This window comes from Cygnus olor, chromosome 3 (assembly GCF_009769625.2).
Source record: "Cygnus olor isolate bCygOlo1 chromosome 3, bCygOlo1.pri.v2, whole genome shotgun sequence".
NCBI classification, from domain to species: domain Eukaryota; kingdom Metazoa; phylum Chordata; class Aves; order Anseriformes; family Anatidae; genus Cygnus; species Cygnus olor.
Genome location: NC_049171.1, coordinates 114,747,847 through 114,766,330, shown reverse-complemented (window position 1 = coordinate 114,766,330; position 18,484 = coordinate 114,747,847). Strand labels below are relative to the sequence as shown.

The window sequence follows — 18,484 nt, the reverse complement described above, 5'->3', positions numbered from 1 at the left end:
GAAGTTTACACTTTCTTATGCTTTTATTAAAGTATTTTAGCCAATGACATACCACATTTTAGGTTTTCCTAGTGCTTCCACAATTTTCTAATGTGCTTTTTAAATTGGTGGGGATTAGAATCACAGCTAACAACTGTATGATAGGGGCTCTGAACTTATCTTCAGATACCAAAGCAAAAGGATACCAGGAACTACTTCTACTTAAATGTTTTAATTTTCACTTCACAGCTGCAGTCAACTAAACATTTTGCACTGCATAACAAGCTGCTATTAAAGTAAAATACTTTAATTCAGTACTGAGTTAGAGACTCAATTGGATGAAGCAACACCAAGATTCTTCTGTGCTTTCAGATATACACCATCATTTAGCCTCATTATTTGTGATTTTTTGGTATTTTTCATAGCATATTTGAGGACTGAGATGTGAATATCCCTTGTAACATTCTTCCACAAATTCCCAGGTGCCTTCTAAGTGCCTTATAGCACTGAAACAATCCTTTCAGGACATAAAAAGATACAGAAATTTAAACAACTTGTTTTTCCCCCCAGTGATAAAGGCATTCATGTTCCTAGAAATGAAAAGGACTTTGTACAAGAGGTCTGGAAAGATCTGTATTTAATTACACCTTTCAAAACTGAGTTACACAAGACAATTTCACTGTTTATACTCAGTACATAAATTAAAAACTTAGGAGATGAGGAAACATAAGCAGACTACGTAACTCTGTTTTCTGGAAAAGCATGTTGTGAATAATTTGCCCCTTGTGATGGAAAACAAGGAGGAAGGAGAAAAGGGATAAAGAAAATTAATTTAAGAAACTATAACACCTCTTTTGATCTTGCATGCATGCTGAAAATGGGAAAGTTTCATTCAGTGTAAGCCTTATTTAAAGAGCAAAACATGTCTGTGCAGCTTAAAGCCTTAGTTCATTAAAAGAAACTATATGCAAAGAGTTAAGTGAATGGTAACTGGGACATTCTTGCATCTTTACTTATATAATAGAAGCATTTATAAACTTTCCTGTATTCCACAGAAAGCAATCAGGGTCCACTGTACAAAAAAAGCTTCCCCCCAAGTCAGTCAGTCTGCCATTTCTTTTTAAATTTTCCATTACCTGCTACCTTAAGATCTTCAGGTTGATTTTTAACAACTTACTAAATAAATTATATATGAATTGAAAGTCTTCCAGCAATTTAGAAACCAAGTACAGGAAAAGGTACTTCAGAGCAGAATCTGACAATAAGTTGCTCAAGGTATTTGCTAAGGAAACCCTTCTCTTTTTACTTAGAAAATTAAAAATACTAGTGATAACATCTTGCTGCAGTACAAAAATCTATGTAAAGCTTTTGCTGAGACGACATAAATTCTAATCCATAACATATTTTCCTCAACAAGTAAATCCATTTTCCCCATTCCTTTGAAGAGGCCAGAGTCTACAGAAACATCTAACACTTTGCATAATACAGCAAGAACATCAGACAGCCTCCTTCAATTTAGCATTTTATTTACTGAAGCAGAACATTCAAATCTCCTAGAAGGACACGAGAAATGCAATTTTTGAAGTGTAGTTCGCTCTTCTGAATATACCTATTTGAATACTTGTAAGTCATGTTGCTGTGACTCACTGAATATTTGGCTTATCATTTCACAATTTCTACCATGTTAAACATTTGAAAATGCTATATGTCAGTAGCTTAACAATCAGAAGAGTACTTAATAGCTGACAGACTTAATTTCTGTCTGTTGTTCATACTCTAACCGTTTCTAAGTACCTTAACATGTTATACATTACTCTGCTTTCAAATATAATTACTTTTTAGACCCTTATAGTGACTTTCCAACACCTAACAGGGGCCTACAGGAAAGCAGGAGAGGGACTCTTTGTTAGGGAGTGTAGTGATAGGACAAGGGCGAATGGCTTTAAACTAAAAACAGGGTAGATTTAGATTAGAGTTGAAGACATTCTTTACTATGAGGGTGGTGAGGCACTGCAACAGGTTGCTGAGAAAGTTGTGGATGCCCCTTCCCTTGCAGTGTTCAAGGCCAGCTTGGATGGGGCTTTGGGCAACCTGCTCTAGTGGGAGGTGTCCCTGCCCATGGCAGGGGGTTGGAATTAGATGGGCTTTATGTTCCCTTCCAACCCAAACCATTCTGTGATTCTATGATTAAGTATCTCACTGTGCAACACAATTCATATCATAGAGCTAATTTTGATCTTCAATTATGCATGAGAGATCCAAAATCAGATTGGCTGTCTCCACAGCTACTTGTAGGCCACTGTACTTTGCAGCAAAACAGTCCAGTGTCAGCAAGTCAGCAGCATCTACTGAAGGCTCTTTTGGGCGGCTCTGTATAGTTGGAGAGCCAAAGTGGGGTTGCAAAAGCCTCCAGTTGAGATTCTGAGTATTACTGTTAATTCCGCAGCCACATTTTGAGAGTAAATCTGACCAATTAGAGACAGAGGGAAAACCTGATGGGACAAGCCAACAGTGTCCATAAACCGCGTCTGTGAGAATTTCATCATCATGACTCAGAGAGCAAGCTACAGACTCCAGGGAGCGGCAAAAAGCATCAGCAATCAACTGGTATTGTGTCTGAGAACAATCTGCATCTTTAAAGCTGCTAGTAGACGGACTACAAGTCTAAAAAAACAAAAGCAAGAAAAAATTAGAACAGTTTTACAGAAATAGCTTTAGTCAAACATTTGAAGTGCTGTTATTTTTAAAGATGGTTCAGCCTTAACAGAAAAATTGTTAGATTATTCTGACAGAAAAAATTTCTAGACATATCAAAGCTGAGTTCTGCAGATTATCACTCAATAAAAACAACTTAATTTTTACTTTAACACTTAAACACTATTATAGATACCTAAAGAAACATTAACAAGTACAAATACAGTATTAAACTCTGAAAAAGATGCCCCTAGCAGAGTGCTTCAAAAACACCCCTTTGTTTTATGAGGTTATACAGAAGTGCAACATTAACCTACAAATGACAAGTGCAAACCGTAACAGTAATTCTACAAAAAGTTTTGCTTCCTAGCTATATTAACCAGCTTTAAAAAAACCTCATCTTAAACATACCTTGTATCTTATATATGAAGCCAAGTGACTTTCTGTACAGCCGCCTCCTAACAAAGCCAAGGGTTCCTTAATTGTTAACTGTAACACATGCTCTGCAGTTTCACAGGCACGCTGAAAACCATACGAATTTTTTGTTACACATACCATAATAAATAAGATTTCCCCCCCAAACTTTAAAAAAAACAAGCAATACCTACTGGAATAAAGATTTTTAGTAATTCTTGGGAGAGACTTCATAAATTTGAATGGTGTGAATATAAACTTGCCATGTCACTTCCAAAACCATGCTAATAACTGAAAAATAGTCTTTATTTGTCCACACTCCATATGGAAGAACAGGAAAAATGCTATATTTTATTCCTTTTTGCAAAGCTGACTTAGAAAGTCAACCAATATCAACACCATTTTTAGAGTAACTATTCAATGGAGAACTATGCTTGACTAGCCTTGCAGGCATTGCTGGTGACCTTTCGATGGGCAATTTTTACTTTGAGCTCCCATTAACCAAGCATGAGAATGAAAACATTTACCTAGCACTGGCTTTAAGAACAGGTGAAAAATTTCTCTCTGAACAACTTCCAGCATTAAAATAGAGGTGTTAAAGGAACACAAGCACTCCAAAGATTTTGAAAGTCTGGAAACAATGGAGTTTCTAAATCACTTTTTTGAAGCTATTTCCTTAAATCTAACTAAGTTTCATTTGGGAACCAAATATTTTTTAAAATCACTGTATTTATACTTTTCTTTTCCCTTTATTTTTTCCACTAAAAACATGACTTTTTCAAGAAATATTTCAAGAAAACGTGCCCACCTTCAGTTCATCCCACGCCGTTTCATTTCTGTTACAGAGTACCAAGCTGCAGACAACTGTGTCATTGGGAATTAGATGGACAAAATGTTTTGAGCCAAAACTCTTAGTGCACACATCCTTCAAACTTCCGTAACAACTGGGAGAAAACGAATGTATGGAAGCTATAGGCTTGGAACCTGCCCAATTAAGAAAAGTAGAGAACAGCATGTATTAATGTCCTCAGAACAGATGCCTGTTGCGTTTCATAAAGCATGAACATTTTTCCCCCTCTTGGCTTTTTAAATTATGTTCAATATCTAACATTTGTGACCAAAGAGGAAATTGCAAGCAGAAACCAGAACATTTTCAAAGTGCAAGATTTAGTTTTAGTTTAAGATAATAGGTAACCTTATTACTCTCATTAGAAAGGAGTTTGAAAATAATCTACATCTGCAAATGGTTGCTAGAATTAGATACTCAAGGAGCAACCAGTGATCACCTGTGCGGTATGTCGCCATTGCAGCTAGCCAGTCACTTGAATTGCTTTCAGACAAGAAAGGAGCACTTTCTGGTTTGAAACACTTGCTCTGCTGCTAAGACAGGAGAGACAGAAATAAAGAGAATCCCCGCTCTGCAATGACAGCAACCTAGGTAGGTTTTCGTTACAAGACTAACATTAGGGCTAACAACTTAGTGCAGAAAACTTGCTCCTTACCTGTCATTTGACTCAGAGGTTCCATCACAGATAGCCCAGCTCTGTCCACAGCCATGACTTGATTCTCGTTAAGATACTGTTTCAACAATGGATGGATAACTTTCTGGCACACTACAAGGCCCACCTCATCATTAACCAGCTGCTTTCCTACATTAAGCAACTGATTCAGCTCTGACATTTCTAGAGAAATTCTGTGATGGACTGTTATCATTCCTTCTTCAGGGTTGAAGAGGTCTCCTGACATGGACACACAGAAAAGTGCTATCTTGATAGTGTCAGAAGAAATTCTTTTGACAGAAAGTAGTTTTGCAAATTGAATTTCTGGTGTTTCTATCAGTAGTCCAGGAAGAACTGTAGAATCCAGAACTCTTCTACCTTTCACAGGCACTGTTACACACTTTCCTAAAACAGCTTTAGTTTCAACATGACACGGAATAGTAAACATGAAAGCCTTTACTATTAGCATGGTGAGATGATCAGCTTCTGTTGCATTAAGCATGCAAGTGGGTTTGCTTGTTAATATGCTGCGTGCCAAACAAAGAAGAGTCTTGAGATTGCTAAAATCCACAGATACTCGGCAACCACAGGCCTCAGATTTGAGGTAGTCAGTACACAAACTCAAAAGATGTTTGCTTATTTTAATGACTGTGCAAGATGGAACATGTAGGCTTTTAAAGTTTTCAATCAAGCTACAGCAAAGAATAGCAGTAAATAAGCCACAGTCACTGAAGCGTGCTATGTGGTTCTGTACAGAGGCTGTTAAAACCTTTAACACAGGATGGCTGACAGAAACACGGCCAAGTATGGCTGAAGATTGTGAAGTTATACATACATAGCCTCCTACACCATTGTGGAGTTGCTTAAGTCTACCAGCAGGACCATAGCAAGATTTTAATATCCTATTTAACAGAGACAGTGACTGGCTAACTGTATCTTTACTTAAAGGGTCACTAATAAATAATGAAGGCTTTTTAGCTTCAAGACGAGACATTTTCAAATTAACATTTTAATTCTGGCCTCCAAATCAGATTTTGTTTTTACTTGGATCTAGAATTCACAGCACTTTAAATTCAAAATTTAATTCACAGTACATTAAATTCAAATTACTACATTTTATTCTTTGTAGCCAAGGATTACTATTTTCAATGTGAAACAGTATGATAAATACATTTGATTATCTGCTCAGGATCCATCTCTTAAAATGAGACTTAAATTGTGAAATTTATATATAATGACAACAATAAGCTATTTCATTCACAACGATCATCTTTTTTAGTTTCTGAATGTGATCGAACAGATTTTTTTGCAACAAAGTTTACAAGCATGGTTCCAAAATGGACACCTATAAATGACAGTCCTGCCACAAGCAGAATGTTCTTTCTACTCCAGCTAGCTTTCCTCATCTCTTCTTCTGGCAACACTCACAGGTGAAAAAATCTTCAAAGCTATTTATATCTACAACAAAAAACAGAAAGGCATTAGCATAATCTTCTGACAATATCACATAGCTTGATCTTCTACTTTTTTCCACACAACATCACTTAAGGACAAATACCAATCTATAATGCTATTTGAGAATACACATTAATATTATATATAAGCATGCAGTACACAAACTACATTTTTGTTATTATCTTCAATTCTGACCTCCAGATTTATACTGTTTTACTTGTAGGTCAATAAATAGCAGGCTACTATAAACTGCACTGAAATGCATGAAAGTATCATAGTGTATCACATAGTATCATATTAGCATCATAGCGATGTCGATGTTAAGCTGTTTTAACACAAGAACAAAAGAACTGGAATGCTCAGCATTGCTTCCCAAGGAACTACTTCAGAAACAAAAGCACTTAATGTTCAACCAACTTTTAAGAAGCCTCTGAAAGACATCTTGCATACCTTTTTTTTAAGCTCTTAAACACTTCAGAATTTAAATATGTATTTGTTTACATTTATACATAATCTCTGCTGTATTTAGACTTCTCTCATACTTAACCATTCTTTTGATATTGTAATCAGTATTGCTATTAACAACAAAACATATTACTCTATGTAAAGTCACAATAATTTCTGAGCAGTTTTGAACCTGAGAAGATGCTATTATAGACCAAGTCAGTCACAGGAATTTGACTATTGTCTTGAAAAGCGACGGGGCTGGTTTCTAAAACAAATTTAAGTCCTGTAATAGCATAACTCAATTCATCTTATTACACAGGATTTAACAGCAGTTTGCGAAGATACATGATGCAATTTTTGGGTGTATGTAACTACCATGTTAACTCAGCTGCAAAAGAATAAAAAACTCTAGAAAACTGCATCTGTTAGAAAACTCATTTGACTCATCACCTGCCTCAACGCAGACAACTAACTAGGAAACTTACCTACAACAAATAGCACTAAAGCTACTTTTCTTTATTTTTGTTATCTTTTTGCATCACATATGCCACAATCGCAGGTTCTGGCACAAAGTCCTCTGTCTTCACTTGGAAGATGGGGCTGGACTTGATGTGAAACCACCCCCAGTGCACCAGCCCAAGGCCAGCTCCCATAACAATCAGGACTTTGTAGCTCTTCCAGAAGGTTTTAAGGCCCATTGTAAAGTGGCATCTACCTAGGTAAAGACAGTTTATTTTAAAGATATTCCACAAATCCTTTCTCTTCTAACAGCACAGAACAGATAAACCTGAACGTTAATATCTTTAATTACAGTGCAGCCCATGATTAAAACAAAATGATACAAGAAAGCCTTACTTTGTGATCTTCAGGAAATAAAAAGGCTTTAAAAACAACCTCAGTTCAGGCATCTTGAAACTTTAATTGCTATTTCTGCTTCAAGTTTCAGGATGCTAAATCTTAATAAAGCTTCGTTACTTTGTTACGTTTACCTAATCTACACACGTTACCGCTTCAAACCGCAAATATTTGAAGAGGAAGCCAACACAAAGCAGTTTTAAAACACGCTATTCCCCCCAGCTAAAAAAAATAAGAGTATCCGCCCCAAGCCCGGCTGCCCCCGACTCGCCTCAGCGCCCCCCCCCCCAGCACCTCAGGCTCCCGGTGCCACGCGTTCGAGCTCCCACCGGCCGGGAACGACCTGCGCGCGGCGGCGTCCTTCTCCCCGCCTGCCATTGGCCAGCCCCTCTCCACGTGACCAGCCTTCTACCGAGCCCCGTCCGGCCACTACCCCCCCCAGCCGCCATTTTGCGTTCGGGCAACGCTGGGCGGGCAGCGGCTACACCTGGCGGCCATTTTGGATAGGGGAGAAGAAGCTCGCGCTCGGCGGACGTCTTGCTTGGGGGCAGGGGAGGCGTTAGAACCGTTAGGGGCTGGTGGTGTGGTGCCCGCATGGCTCGGCAGCTCTGCTCCGCCGGTCACCGCTTTTCTTAGTTTTTCTCTAGAAACCAAGGTGCCAGGCGGTGGTTTGCGGAGGGGCGGCGGCCGGCTGCCGCCGCGCGTCCGTCAGGCGCCGCCCTGTGAAGCATCACCCAGGCTTTTAAAAAAAAAACACCTCAGCTTTGCCCCGCTCCGGCTGCAGTCACTCTGCATCACTCCTTCGCTCACCTGGCTGAGCCTTCGTGCAGGTAGACGCTGGTATCCTCACCAAAACACATTCACGAAATCGTCCTTGCCTCAGTTCCCTGACTGCTTCTCCAAACGCCCTGGCTGCTTGTCTTATTCTGCACTTTCCTGTACTCATGCTTCTCTGCTTTCCCTGTACTCTTGCTGTCACTATCACTATATCATGTCACTATCTTCTATCATACTTGTCTTTTTATTATTATTATTTTGTTTGTGCAGAACTGCAGAGCTTATTATTGCAGCCAAAAGGCAGGTTTTTAAAAATTGTTTTTAAATTAAGACAAATTTAAGTTTTAATCTCTACACAGAAGGGAGTGTAACGCTTTATAAAAAATAAATAAAATCTGGAGTAGCTGGTACTTCACTCAGCTATGCAAAAGGATAACAACCAGTACCTGCCTGTAATTGGCCACTCTCATGTTTCTTTCATTTCCCTTAAATCACAACACTTGTTTAGTGAAAGCGTAATGTTATTGCAATGTATTGTGCTCTGAAAATGTTTAGATAACAATGAGCTAAAATAAACTTTTTGGAATACCATTTTCCAATGGTTAAGTGGAAAAAAGGCTATGGTGGGCCTGAAATTCCTGAGACAACAAAACCTAAAGATGCTGCTGTGTTCCTCCAGATGTAGAAATGCTTTACTAAGTATGTGTATTGCTCAGTGTCACCACTCAGTGACCTGAGGTGTAGGATCGGAGCTCAGAAACTGACTGAAAGAGCTTGAGTCTGCACTGGACAGCACTCACTGTCTGATATCTAAACTCTGAGTTCAGAAAAAAATATATATCATGAAGGTTAATTTTATTCTTTTATAAAAAACGGTTACTATTGACTACTCTTAGAGAGGTCCTCAATTAGTGTTTTTGTTTTTGTCTTTTTCAGGTGCCTGCTTCTCCCCACATGTGGTAAAGGCACCCAAAGATGGGCAGAGTGTGAACAGTTTGCAGCTGTTGTGTTAGAAGCTGCTGTATTTTCAAGTGGGCAGGTGTGGCAGGAATTTTCAGTTCCTTATCTCTACTGAATTCCAAATTGCTTCAGCACTGGCAGTCCCTTCTTTGCTAAGGTAAGATGGTGTTCATCAGCTGACTGAAAATACTTTAGCTTGCTTTCTGGGAAGCCCTGTTTCCTCAGTTCTTCTGAGTGTCTACCATTCCACTTAACCTCAAATTTCAGAAAGAAAGATATTCTGCTACATCATTTTTGAAATATACATCATTCTTGCTACCAGGAACCTATATGTTTAATTCTAGAGCTTTATTTTTTTTTCACTTTTGAGGCTGTCCATTAAAAATTTAGGTGTTAAAATACTACCAACAACACACGAAAACTTATTGGCTTTATTTTTAAGACTATAATTTCTGAGAGTAGCTTTTCTGTCTTATGGTTGTCTTCATGTTTCCTTATGCATAGTTTCATTTTCAGGCTTGCATTAGTTTGTGAAATATCTGATATTCCATTAAACAGATTTTGTCGCCAAATAGCAGCAATCATAGTAGATCTCAGTCTCTTGTTTTGCAGTGTGGAAGATAACGTATTTTGAGGAGCGTTAGCATCTTTTCTTGTAGAACTGATTTTTTTTTCCTGATTTCTGAATATTGGTATTTTGGTTTTGTTTCTTCTATTGCTTTGTAAATTAGTTTTGGAAATGGTTTCTTTCTTTTAATGGTCCTTGTCACAGTAGCGTTGTTGGTGGGTGGCAAATTTCTACGTAAAAGAGGTTGCTAATGCCAGAATAATTTAGATGATAAACACGCATTTCTAATTTGTTTTCAAGCAAGACATGAACATTTGGGGAGGAGATGATACTCTGGCATATTTTGTTTCAACTCTTCTTCATATCATTGCTACTGTAAAGATTAGTGATAAAACATTACCAGTCAAGATATAGTTCTTGAGTTCACAAACCTACAGCACCATTGTGAAATTTGTGCCATACACAGCTCAGAAATGGTGTACCACCTAGGTAGATTAGGGAATGTACCTTGTGTTCTATCGTTGTTAGCCTTTTGGTTACCGTAATGCAAGGTATAGTTAATTCCATGTCAATGTTAGGTTTGCTAATATTATCTTTGCTGTTGTAGGAGCTCTTTGTTGATGGCGTGCTCCACAGCAAATTGTAATTCTAAATTTAATTAAAGAAACTATCTATAGCAATTATCACTCTTCTTTTTTTGGTAGTTTTTGCCTACTGTTTTTCTATCTATTTTTATTTTTTTTCTTTTTGGTTTTGGGGACAAGATGGAGGGATTGTTAACAAAGCTATAGATACTCACCTTTCACTAAAATTAAAAAAAAAAAATAATCTGCGATGCTGCTTCAAATTTGGAGACCAGATTTTTTTTGTTGTTTTCTACAGAGAATCTGATAAGCCATAAATATCCAGGTTTTGTGCTGTTTGGGAAGGGCTGTGATGCATCTTATTACCTGCTTTTCATTTTTCTGTGTGGGGGGGTAGTCCTTTCTTGGAGTTCTTGAACACCAAGAGTATAATGTTTTGTACCATTAAAAGACATTGAGAAACACAATTGTTTTTTGTTTTGGTGGATGCCATTTCCTTTTAGCTTCAATCTGTCCTAGTTCTAGCAGCTGCTGTTTCAAGAATTACTAGATTTTATCTCCTACTAAGATTCTTACAGTAGTTCCGCTACATTTACTTCCAAAGTGAAGTAGCATCTTACTACCAGACTGAATTGAAAAATATGATATTGTAAGTGATCAAGAGCACCGTTCCCTATGCTGTTTCTGAAACTTGCTATCAGTAACGTTGACAGAATTTACGTGATAAGGTAGTAAAGATTTTAGGGCTGTTTTGTGCAGGGGAGGATGATAGTCTTGCGTTTCATGGCGTGGTATTCCAGGTTCTGTGTGTGTGAGCATTATTTGAAAATTCACTTTGCTCTTTATTACTTGCTATTTAGTATTACTATGGAGCTGATGAGTTGCAGTAGATACAATTCCTCTAACTTTGAGCTTTTTCAGAACATAGTAAAAATGTCTTATTAGCTATATTGAAGTTTATTTTCAGTAGTTACTTGCGGAATGGCTCTCAGTTCAAACTCATTCTTAAACCTGTTGTTACTGTAACTGTGTTATTTCTCACTGTTTACAATGCATTTACTATTTCTGTTTCTTACTGCTTGGATATTGACATGATGTATAAACAAATTATTGAAGTAACTGGAAGTTTTCATTGAGCCAGTATATGGAATTGCACCCTTGCAGCTTTCACTTTTTCATGTAGTTGTTCTGAGGTGTCAGGTCTCGGCATTTGGATATTTGGAATGAAAGCACTGCTGAGAAGTGATTATCTAATTCAAAATAATTGTGGTTGGATCTTAAGATCAAAATTATCTGTGCTATGCTTGTTCTTAAGTTGGTCTTTATCTTGTTTTGCCTTTTTTTTTAAAGCTAAATAAGGATAATGACTGCATTTTTAAGTGTAGTGCCTGACAGAGAAAGATATCACCAACCTGACTTGCGTCCTGAAGTTTTGACAGCTCTGTCACAATGTTTTACAGTAACTGGAACTATGCAGTGGGAAGTGGGTACATATGCCTGCATTCTTACTCTTTTTTCTGTACTATCTCTTAAAAAAAGATCAGATTCCTCTAGCGTGTTAAGAGACTACTCCTTTAGGAAACTTTAGAATGTAAAAGTCAGCTCTGTTCTCAGCGTAATTTCTGTTGCAGTTTGTCTGTTGCAGGTGCCAGATACAGACGCTTGCTTTTTTTCTTGATTTTGAAGCTTGAGCTGTCTTACTGGTTCTTATTTTCTGCCAATATAGATGTACTTACGATCACTTGGTTTTCTGTCCAATCCCCATCTATCCCTTGTCTGATGCCTTTGGTCCTATCCTGTGTGAAAAAAAGAATGTATCTTAATTTTTTATTCTCTGGTGTTTGTAGCTATTAATTTGGTACCATTGGGCCTATCCCATGTCTGTTCTGAATTCTAGCATCGTGGGGCTAGATGGAAAGGCTTTCACTGATTTCACATAATTTGCTGCCTTTTGATAAGTGAATGTTTAGCTCCCGTTTATGTGGAGAGTGATGAACTTCTCCAGTATTTTCAGTGTAGTGATCGTAATTGTTGTCAGGTAGGAAAAAGGCAGTTAAAAAACTTAAATGAATTTGACAGGTGACAAGAGTTGTGGCTTGCTTTGCAAGTCTACTTGAAGGCTGTAGTCATTTGAGTGAGTTACAGTGTTCTTCTAAGGAAAAAAAGTCTTAGTGATTAACTAGAGCTTTCCTCTTGTACCCAAGGGAGGAGAGTGGGTTTAGCTTCCAGCATGAATTAACACCTCCTAAGTTATCTGGAATGGCCCTGGTCAGGGTCAGGATCTGTGCAGATGAATACTTCTCACTGACTATGCCAAATTAAGCTGACTAAATCCTGTTTGGGATAAGCAAGAGGATGTCTGAAATTCACTTTACATTTGTGCAACCAGAAAAATGCTCAGGTCACAATGCTTTATGCATGTAATGAAAAGTTTAAAATTTTACATGAACATACAAACACATAGTAAACCAGAAGCCATAACTTCTTTAATCCAAAACCCCAAACCAAAATAGAACAACCAACAAAAAAATGTGCTCTGTTCTTCCACTGGTTTAAACTCTGATACACCTGAGTACCAGAACTGTACATAGCAAATAGGTGTCTGTATTCTGAAATTTGCTTTCTGCAGTTTGGCCTTGCTGAACTCCTGTTAAGAGCACGATGATGTATTATATTTGAGAGAGATGTTATTCCTGTAGGAGCATTGACATATGCAGCCTGTCATGGGCTCCCTAGCTACACTGGAGTGGATTATCCACAAGATAGGAGGGGATGAACTTCACTTAGACTTGAGGACTCTGACAAGTGCTGGTATTATTTCATGTATTAAGGTTTTGGTTTTGCTATTTTTCCCCTTTGAAAACAAGGCCTTTTTTCAATTTTGTGTGTGTGTTTTTCTTCTCTCTCTTATTCTTTATTCTTTCTTTGAGCTATGCAAATGGATTTTATGTGAAGGCATTGTTTTGGAAGAGAAGTTAGACCAGGGGGGCCAGAGGTTGAGGCAGTAGTAAAGGAACATTCCGGGTTTAGTTTGCTGCTGTCTGAAAGGTTGTTTAGGATAATTAAGGTCATTTTGTCTCTACCTTGGTACTGGTCTGAAAAATAGTTCTAATTTTGTATTTCAGATGTTTGTTGCTTAGTGTCTGAATGATAATAAAGTTCTTTAAAGAAACTGAGACAAGCAGCTAAGTAATTCTCCAAAAAAGAACAAGTTTCCTTGGGTTTCTTAAAGCAGAGAATATAGTACGAAGAGCAGCAATAATGGGGAAAAAGAGTAATAGATTTGAAAATATTCCCTGTTGAATAATATTCCCTCTATTCTGGTATAGAGATCTGAGTTTTTCCTAGTGCTGATCATTTTTAATTGTTATTTTATAGGACCAGTTTACATTGGACAGTCATAACAGTCATGGCATCCAACAAATTTGTCATTAAGGTAAGTAGAATGTTATAGCTTTCACTTAAAAAAAAAAAAAAAAGGCAAAAAACAAAAACACAACAAGAAAAGGAAAAGATACTTCATGATACTGCTTAGAATGTTTGTACGGTGTTTTAAAAAGCTAATGATGAAGAGGTGCATCCTTCAGGCCTATGGTCTTGGTAGCATATTTTGTATCAACGTTTCTGCCTTTGGAAGCAAACTTCTTGGATTGCTGGCACAGTGTGTCTGAGGTCGGCTGAATATTAGAGTCATGTAACTAAAAGTGATTAGTTGTGTAGCTAGAAACTGTGTGAATTCTTGATAAAACAGTATTTGCCACCAGACATAAAATTTAGCATTGATTCTTCTTGTACTGTAGTCTTGCAATATTATTTGTGTAATTCCCAGATAATCTAGGAATTTGTGGTTTAAGGGCAGTATTTTTCTTAAACTTTTTTTATCACATATGACTCTTCATTTTCATCTTTTCTTGCCTCTCTTCCCATTCTCAGGGATTAGTTATTTTATATCTGGTAAAATGCTGTTATGGTTTCTTTTGCAAACAAATTTAGTGATACGTCTGAAGTGTGACACTTTTCAAAACATTCTTTAATAAATATAGCACTTTGTAATTCTTTTAGCATAACTGTATCAGTTTATTAATTAACAGCTAAACTAATTGCTTAGTAAAAATTGTGAAGCCTTCTCTTTTGGACCATCTTTCCTACTTCTGTTTGTTCACGTACATCTGGGGTAGTGCATTTCTGAATGGTTAGAGCAGTTTTCTTAACAGAAGAGACTTTTTTTTTTTTTTTTTTTTTGGAGTACAGCTACAAAAATCTTCCTGGCTGATCAGGCTGTGGAAGCTGTTGAATCTTGTTTTTTTGTGGGTAACTAACCTGTTTAACAAGCAGACCAATTTTAAAATTATTATTATTTTTTTTTTTGCTATGGAGTACAGTCTGTGTTCTTTTCCGTGGAAAAGTTATCTTATTTAGTGGGATACTTATTTAAATCTTTTTACTGTTTTAATGTAATTGTAAACCTTAAATTGACATTATCATGTCATTTTTTTCCATGTTCTCCTTTATTGACATACTGTTCAGTACTTCTCAGTTAAGGTAGGAGTTAGGAGGAATATCTTTGATTTTGAGCTCATTTTATCTGATATGCTGACTTCATATGCTGCTGGTGTATTGACAGGAGAACAACAGGACCAGGGGGTAAAGCCATTGTTTTTCTCAGCTGATCTCTCTTGATATCATTAATAGTAATGCAAGTGGTATGAGTTGAAGTATCTTTGCTAGATAAAAAGGCCTAAGATGATTGGTTACTGACCTGCGTTATTACAGTTTGCTGATTCAGCATAGGCACTTCACTGTTACTCAGTATGTACCCTGGTAATCACTAAGTACTTTAATATCACCACCTGAGCAGATGGATCATTTCACATTGAGCTTGAATTTGTAGGTAAGCAATATAATAGGTACAGCTTTTGAGATACAACTTCATTTTCTTCCCACTAACCTTTAAGAAATGAAGATTAATTTTTGCATGCACAGAATGTTGAAAATTAACTCATATTGACTTTACATTGCATATTTGATACGTTTTATTCAAGGCAGATATGTAAAAAGCTAATTGGAATTCATTTTGGCTAGAGAGATGCATATCATTGTATTTTAGACCAGGGATCTTCTGTGTGAATTTTTGCTTCTTTATATTCATTGGTTGTATATTTAATGTGAATAATTCATTTCTGAAAGACAGCCCAACTTCTACATGATTTTATTTTTTCAAGAAAGATCCCTGTGCAGAAGATACTCCAATAAAGCGCAGAACATATTACCACTCTTCTCCGCAGGGAGAGTATGGAACATAGTATGTTTTTATTTTTAGGTTCCTTGTGTTTGAAATCGATGGGGATATTTTATGGAATCTGAAAATCTGTTTCATGTATGCCTTGCCTTCTCTGTTCTCTATTTTAGATTTTTACATTTTATAAGTATGTGTACATTAATCTTTTTGGTAAGAGACTGAAATGTGCAGCTAATTCATCTTTTGAGTCTTGGCTAACTTGAAGATAATTTAGGAGGAAAACACCTGTCATGTTTTTAATGGGTTTGCTTCTTAAAGTGCACGTTAAATCAGGATCTCAGTACCTCCAGTGTAATGGTCAGATGTTTCCAGTAGAGGGAGGGGTTGGCTTATCTTTGAAAGGTGTTCCTAAGCCTGCTTTTATGGGCAATTAAAAGCGAATGGAATAAAATAATTGATGCAGTAAAATTGCTTTAAACCTTAATACAGAAACTACAGTTAAGTCCTAAACACACATTCTTTGCTTGCCAAGTGGCTGGATGCCATAGTTTTGTGATGTGCAATAGATAATATTTTATACAGGTTAATTTCATCAGCCATTTTCAATTTTAAGTAATATTGATACTTCATAAAGCACTATATGGTAAAATACTCCTAAATATGTAAAATCAGACATACAAATTTAATTAAGCTTTCTGTGTTGCTAAAGTATTTTACTGCTGTTCTGAGAAATAAATCTTAACTTTAATTGGTGAGGCTTAAAGCAGAATCATGAACTCTATACAGACTTGAAAAATAATATCACTAGGGCCTTGTTTAAAACTTTGGACAAACTAGAAAGAATTACTCTTCCAAAATTATGTAAATTGAGTTTATCCATGTGAAACTGCAAATCTAAATACAGAAAATTTTATAGCTGTAATAGAAAAATTTCATTTACTGTTTTCTGCAGTTTGTTCATTTGCCAAACACTGAAGACTTTTTAAGTTGTTACTACACTTCAATAGCTCAACTCAAAAGGAAGCTTATTTTACTTTGGCATTTCCTACTTTCAGAAATTAAGAGCCTCTGTTCTATCTCAGAGTTGCAGGCCTTTGCTAGTGTATATCTTAGATTTAAGATAATTATAGTTTGTGTTCCCTCTGGTCATCCAGCACACTCTGCAATTGATTTTTCTATAGTGTTCCTTGTTATCAGTTGAAATTATTGTATGCTGGGAGCGTATATGAAACCCTACTTGGTCTTTCCTACTTAAATCTTTTTTTACTTTGTATTGTGAGCTCCTTTGAAGCAGCAAGCATTTTTCTTTCTTTCTTGGGAGTAAAGCTAGAGGTATTGAATGTGACTGGATAGGAAAATAAGTGTGACTGGAATGTAGTCAATCTTCCCCTTTGTTTTGCTTCTTTATGCATCTGTTACTTAATTATCCATAATATAATGAAATCATTTATATGTTGCTTTATAAGAAAACACATCATAACATCTGTCTTTGAAATATCTTAAAGTGCCCCATGAAAGTGTGCATACAAATTATGTTGATTGTAGGCCCTAATGGGTAGGTAGAGAGAAATGGAAAGATACATTCTGTTTTTAGGGTCTTTAGCACAGACCTGCTCATGGTACTGTTTTGTTTGGTCTGGAATAAGAAAATGAATGATTTAATTCAGAGGGGCCATTGTGACTTCATTTTTTGGTATTTCCATGCATGTTTAAATCTCTTAATAGATGTCTAACGCTAAAGCTTCTTACTGTATCTCTGGTCTTTCCAGTGTACTTTAATTTTCTTGCTACCAGCTGAAATATTATACAATGATGGTGTGTTGACAAAGATTTCCGTATCACGTATGTCTTTCATTCTGATTCTTAGATGACATTGAAGTGGTCAAGCAGAATAAAGCTCATATTTCTGTGTAGTGTGTCCATTGAATTAGCTGATTGATATTTCTGTAAATATTGATCAAATCAAATATCTGTAAGTTAAAAATGCCCCCTGTGAGAAGGAGGGGCATATTTGCTTTCTCTTGAAAATTGTTTGGAGAGGGGGAAAAAAAAAGATGAGGATTTTTTAATCTAATTCTGTAGTCTGTTTCCCTCTAATGAATAATGGAGGATATTAAAAGTGTTTTACTGCTATATTAAGTCCATAGATACATGAATGGAGTGCTTTCAAGTGGAGAATAAGAATCAAGAATACTGTTTGTGTTTAAGTACATTTTTCATATGTTGCGACTGTTCAAAGTTACTAGACTGGTACTACGGATTTTTTTGCATAAATAGTTTTGAAAACTGTAACAATGTTTTCTAGTTCAAGTTGTGTTTTTTTGAGCACTTAGTTGAAATAAGTAACACATGCGGTATCTCTGATGTCCTTTTCCATGTTGCAAAGCTTAGAAATGTGTGTGAAATTGCTGTAGTTGGAATACTTGCAAATGTTTCACTAGAAATATGCTAAGATTCAATTTTCTAAGAATAAATAGAATTTGTAAAAGTATTTTGAATCTTAGAAGTATGGTACCAGAGGTCTCACAACTGATTAAACGTTGTTGAATTTTACATTTGATGTGTATTGTGTGTTCTTATGCTTGCTTTATAGATCTTTAAGATTTCAGGAATAGCTATGTTAACCATTTAGTGGTGGTTTTCTAGGGATGTAGTTCTCCTAAAGTGATATTGCTTAGAACAATTATAAATACAAGTAGGTGGAATTAAGTACCATCATACACTTGTGTGATGTTTGTGTTAATTTCTACATGCATGCATAAAATATGACACTTGTCTTAAAGAAGATACCAAGGAACCTGTGGGAAAATGTGAATTAAATTGGGAATTATGAAGCAACAATAAAGGATGGAGAGACATCTATTTAGTTTTCTTTCTTACTGTGCATTTCAGTCCCAATTTTATGGGATTAGATATGGAATGACCATGGTGATGAGTAAATAAGTTCCAGAAGAAAGAAAAGAGAAAGTTGGGAGGTAGAAGGGGGAGGAAAATTGTGAGTGCATGTTCTAAT

The 18,484-nt window shown here is 36.4% G+C and overlaps 2 protein-coding genes across 13 annotated transcripts in view; one reads left to right on the top strand and one right to left on the bottom strand.

Moving 5' to 3' along the window:
• Positions 1–599: 599 nt before the first annotated feature.
• Positions 600–8,416, bottom strand: MKKS (MKKS centrosomal shuttling protein). 6 transcript variants are annotated; one of them, XM_040550526.1, is made up of 6 exons: positions 8,154–8,416; positions 6,974–7,203; positions 4,590–6,044; positions 3,896–4,071; positions 3,085–3,195; positions 600–2,643 (listed from the first exon to the last, which is right to left on the bottom strand). In XM_040550526.1, the coding sequence occupies exons 3-6, from the start codon at positions 5,578–5,580 to the stop codon at positions 2,206–2,208; spliced, it is 1,716 nt and encodes a 571-aa protein (XP_040406460.1). In that variant the 5' UTR covers positions 5,581–6,044; positions 6,974–7,203; positions 8,154–8,416; the 3' UTR covers positions 600–2,205. The 6 variants fall into 6 exon arrangements, with proteins under 6 accessions (XP_040406460.1, XP_040406461.1, XP_040406458.1 ...); XM_040550527.1 differs by having other exon boundaries at positions 6,974–7,199; XM_040550524.1 differs by lacking the exon at positions 8,154–8,416 and adding an exon at positions 7,638–8,144.
• Positions 8,149–18,484, top strand: part of LOC121066831 (SLX4 interacting protein) — an 86,927-nt gene continuing 76,591 nt past the window's right edge. For 6 of the 7 annotated variants that reach the window (XM_040550534.1, XM_040550535.1, XM_040550532.1 and 3 more), the window contains exons 1-3: positions 8,149–8,173; positions 9,057–9,237; positions 13,611–13,668. In XM_040550534.1, coding sequence (XP_040406468.1) covers positions 13,642–13,668 — 27 coding nt within the window. In that variant the 5' untranslated portion in view covers positions 8,149–8,173; positions 9,057–9,237; positions 13,611–13,641. Of the gene's footprint in view, positions 8,174–9,056; positions 9,238–13,610; positions 13,669–18,484 lie in introns of those variants that run through there. The other variant, XM_040550539.1, reaches the window with a different exon arrangement.

What these genes read in the sequence shown, in the direction of transcription:
- MKKS (XM_040550526.1), bottom strand. Translation starts at nt 5,580, where the DNA reads ATGTCTCGTCTTGAAGCTAAAAAGCCTTCATTATTTATTAGTGACCCT. An exon ending in CGGCGTGGGATGAACTGAAG is followed by an intron (nt 3,196 to 3,895) that starts GTGGGCACGTTT and finishes TATGGTTTTCAG; the next exon opens with CGTGCCTGTGAAACTGCAGA. An exon ending in CTTCATATATAAGATACAAG is followed by an intron (nt 2,644 to 3,084) that starts GTATGTTTAAGA and finishes TTGTTTTTTTAG; the next exon opens with ACTTGTAGTCCGTCTACTAG.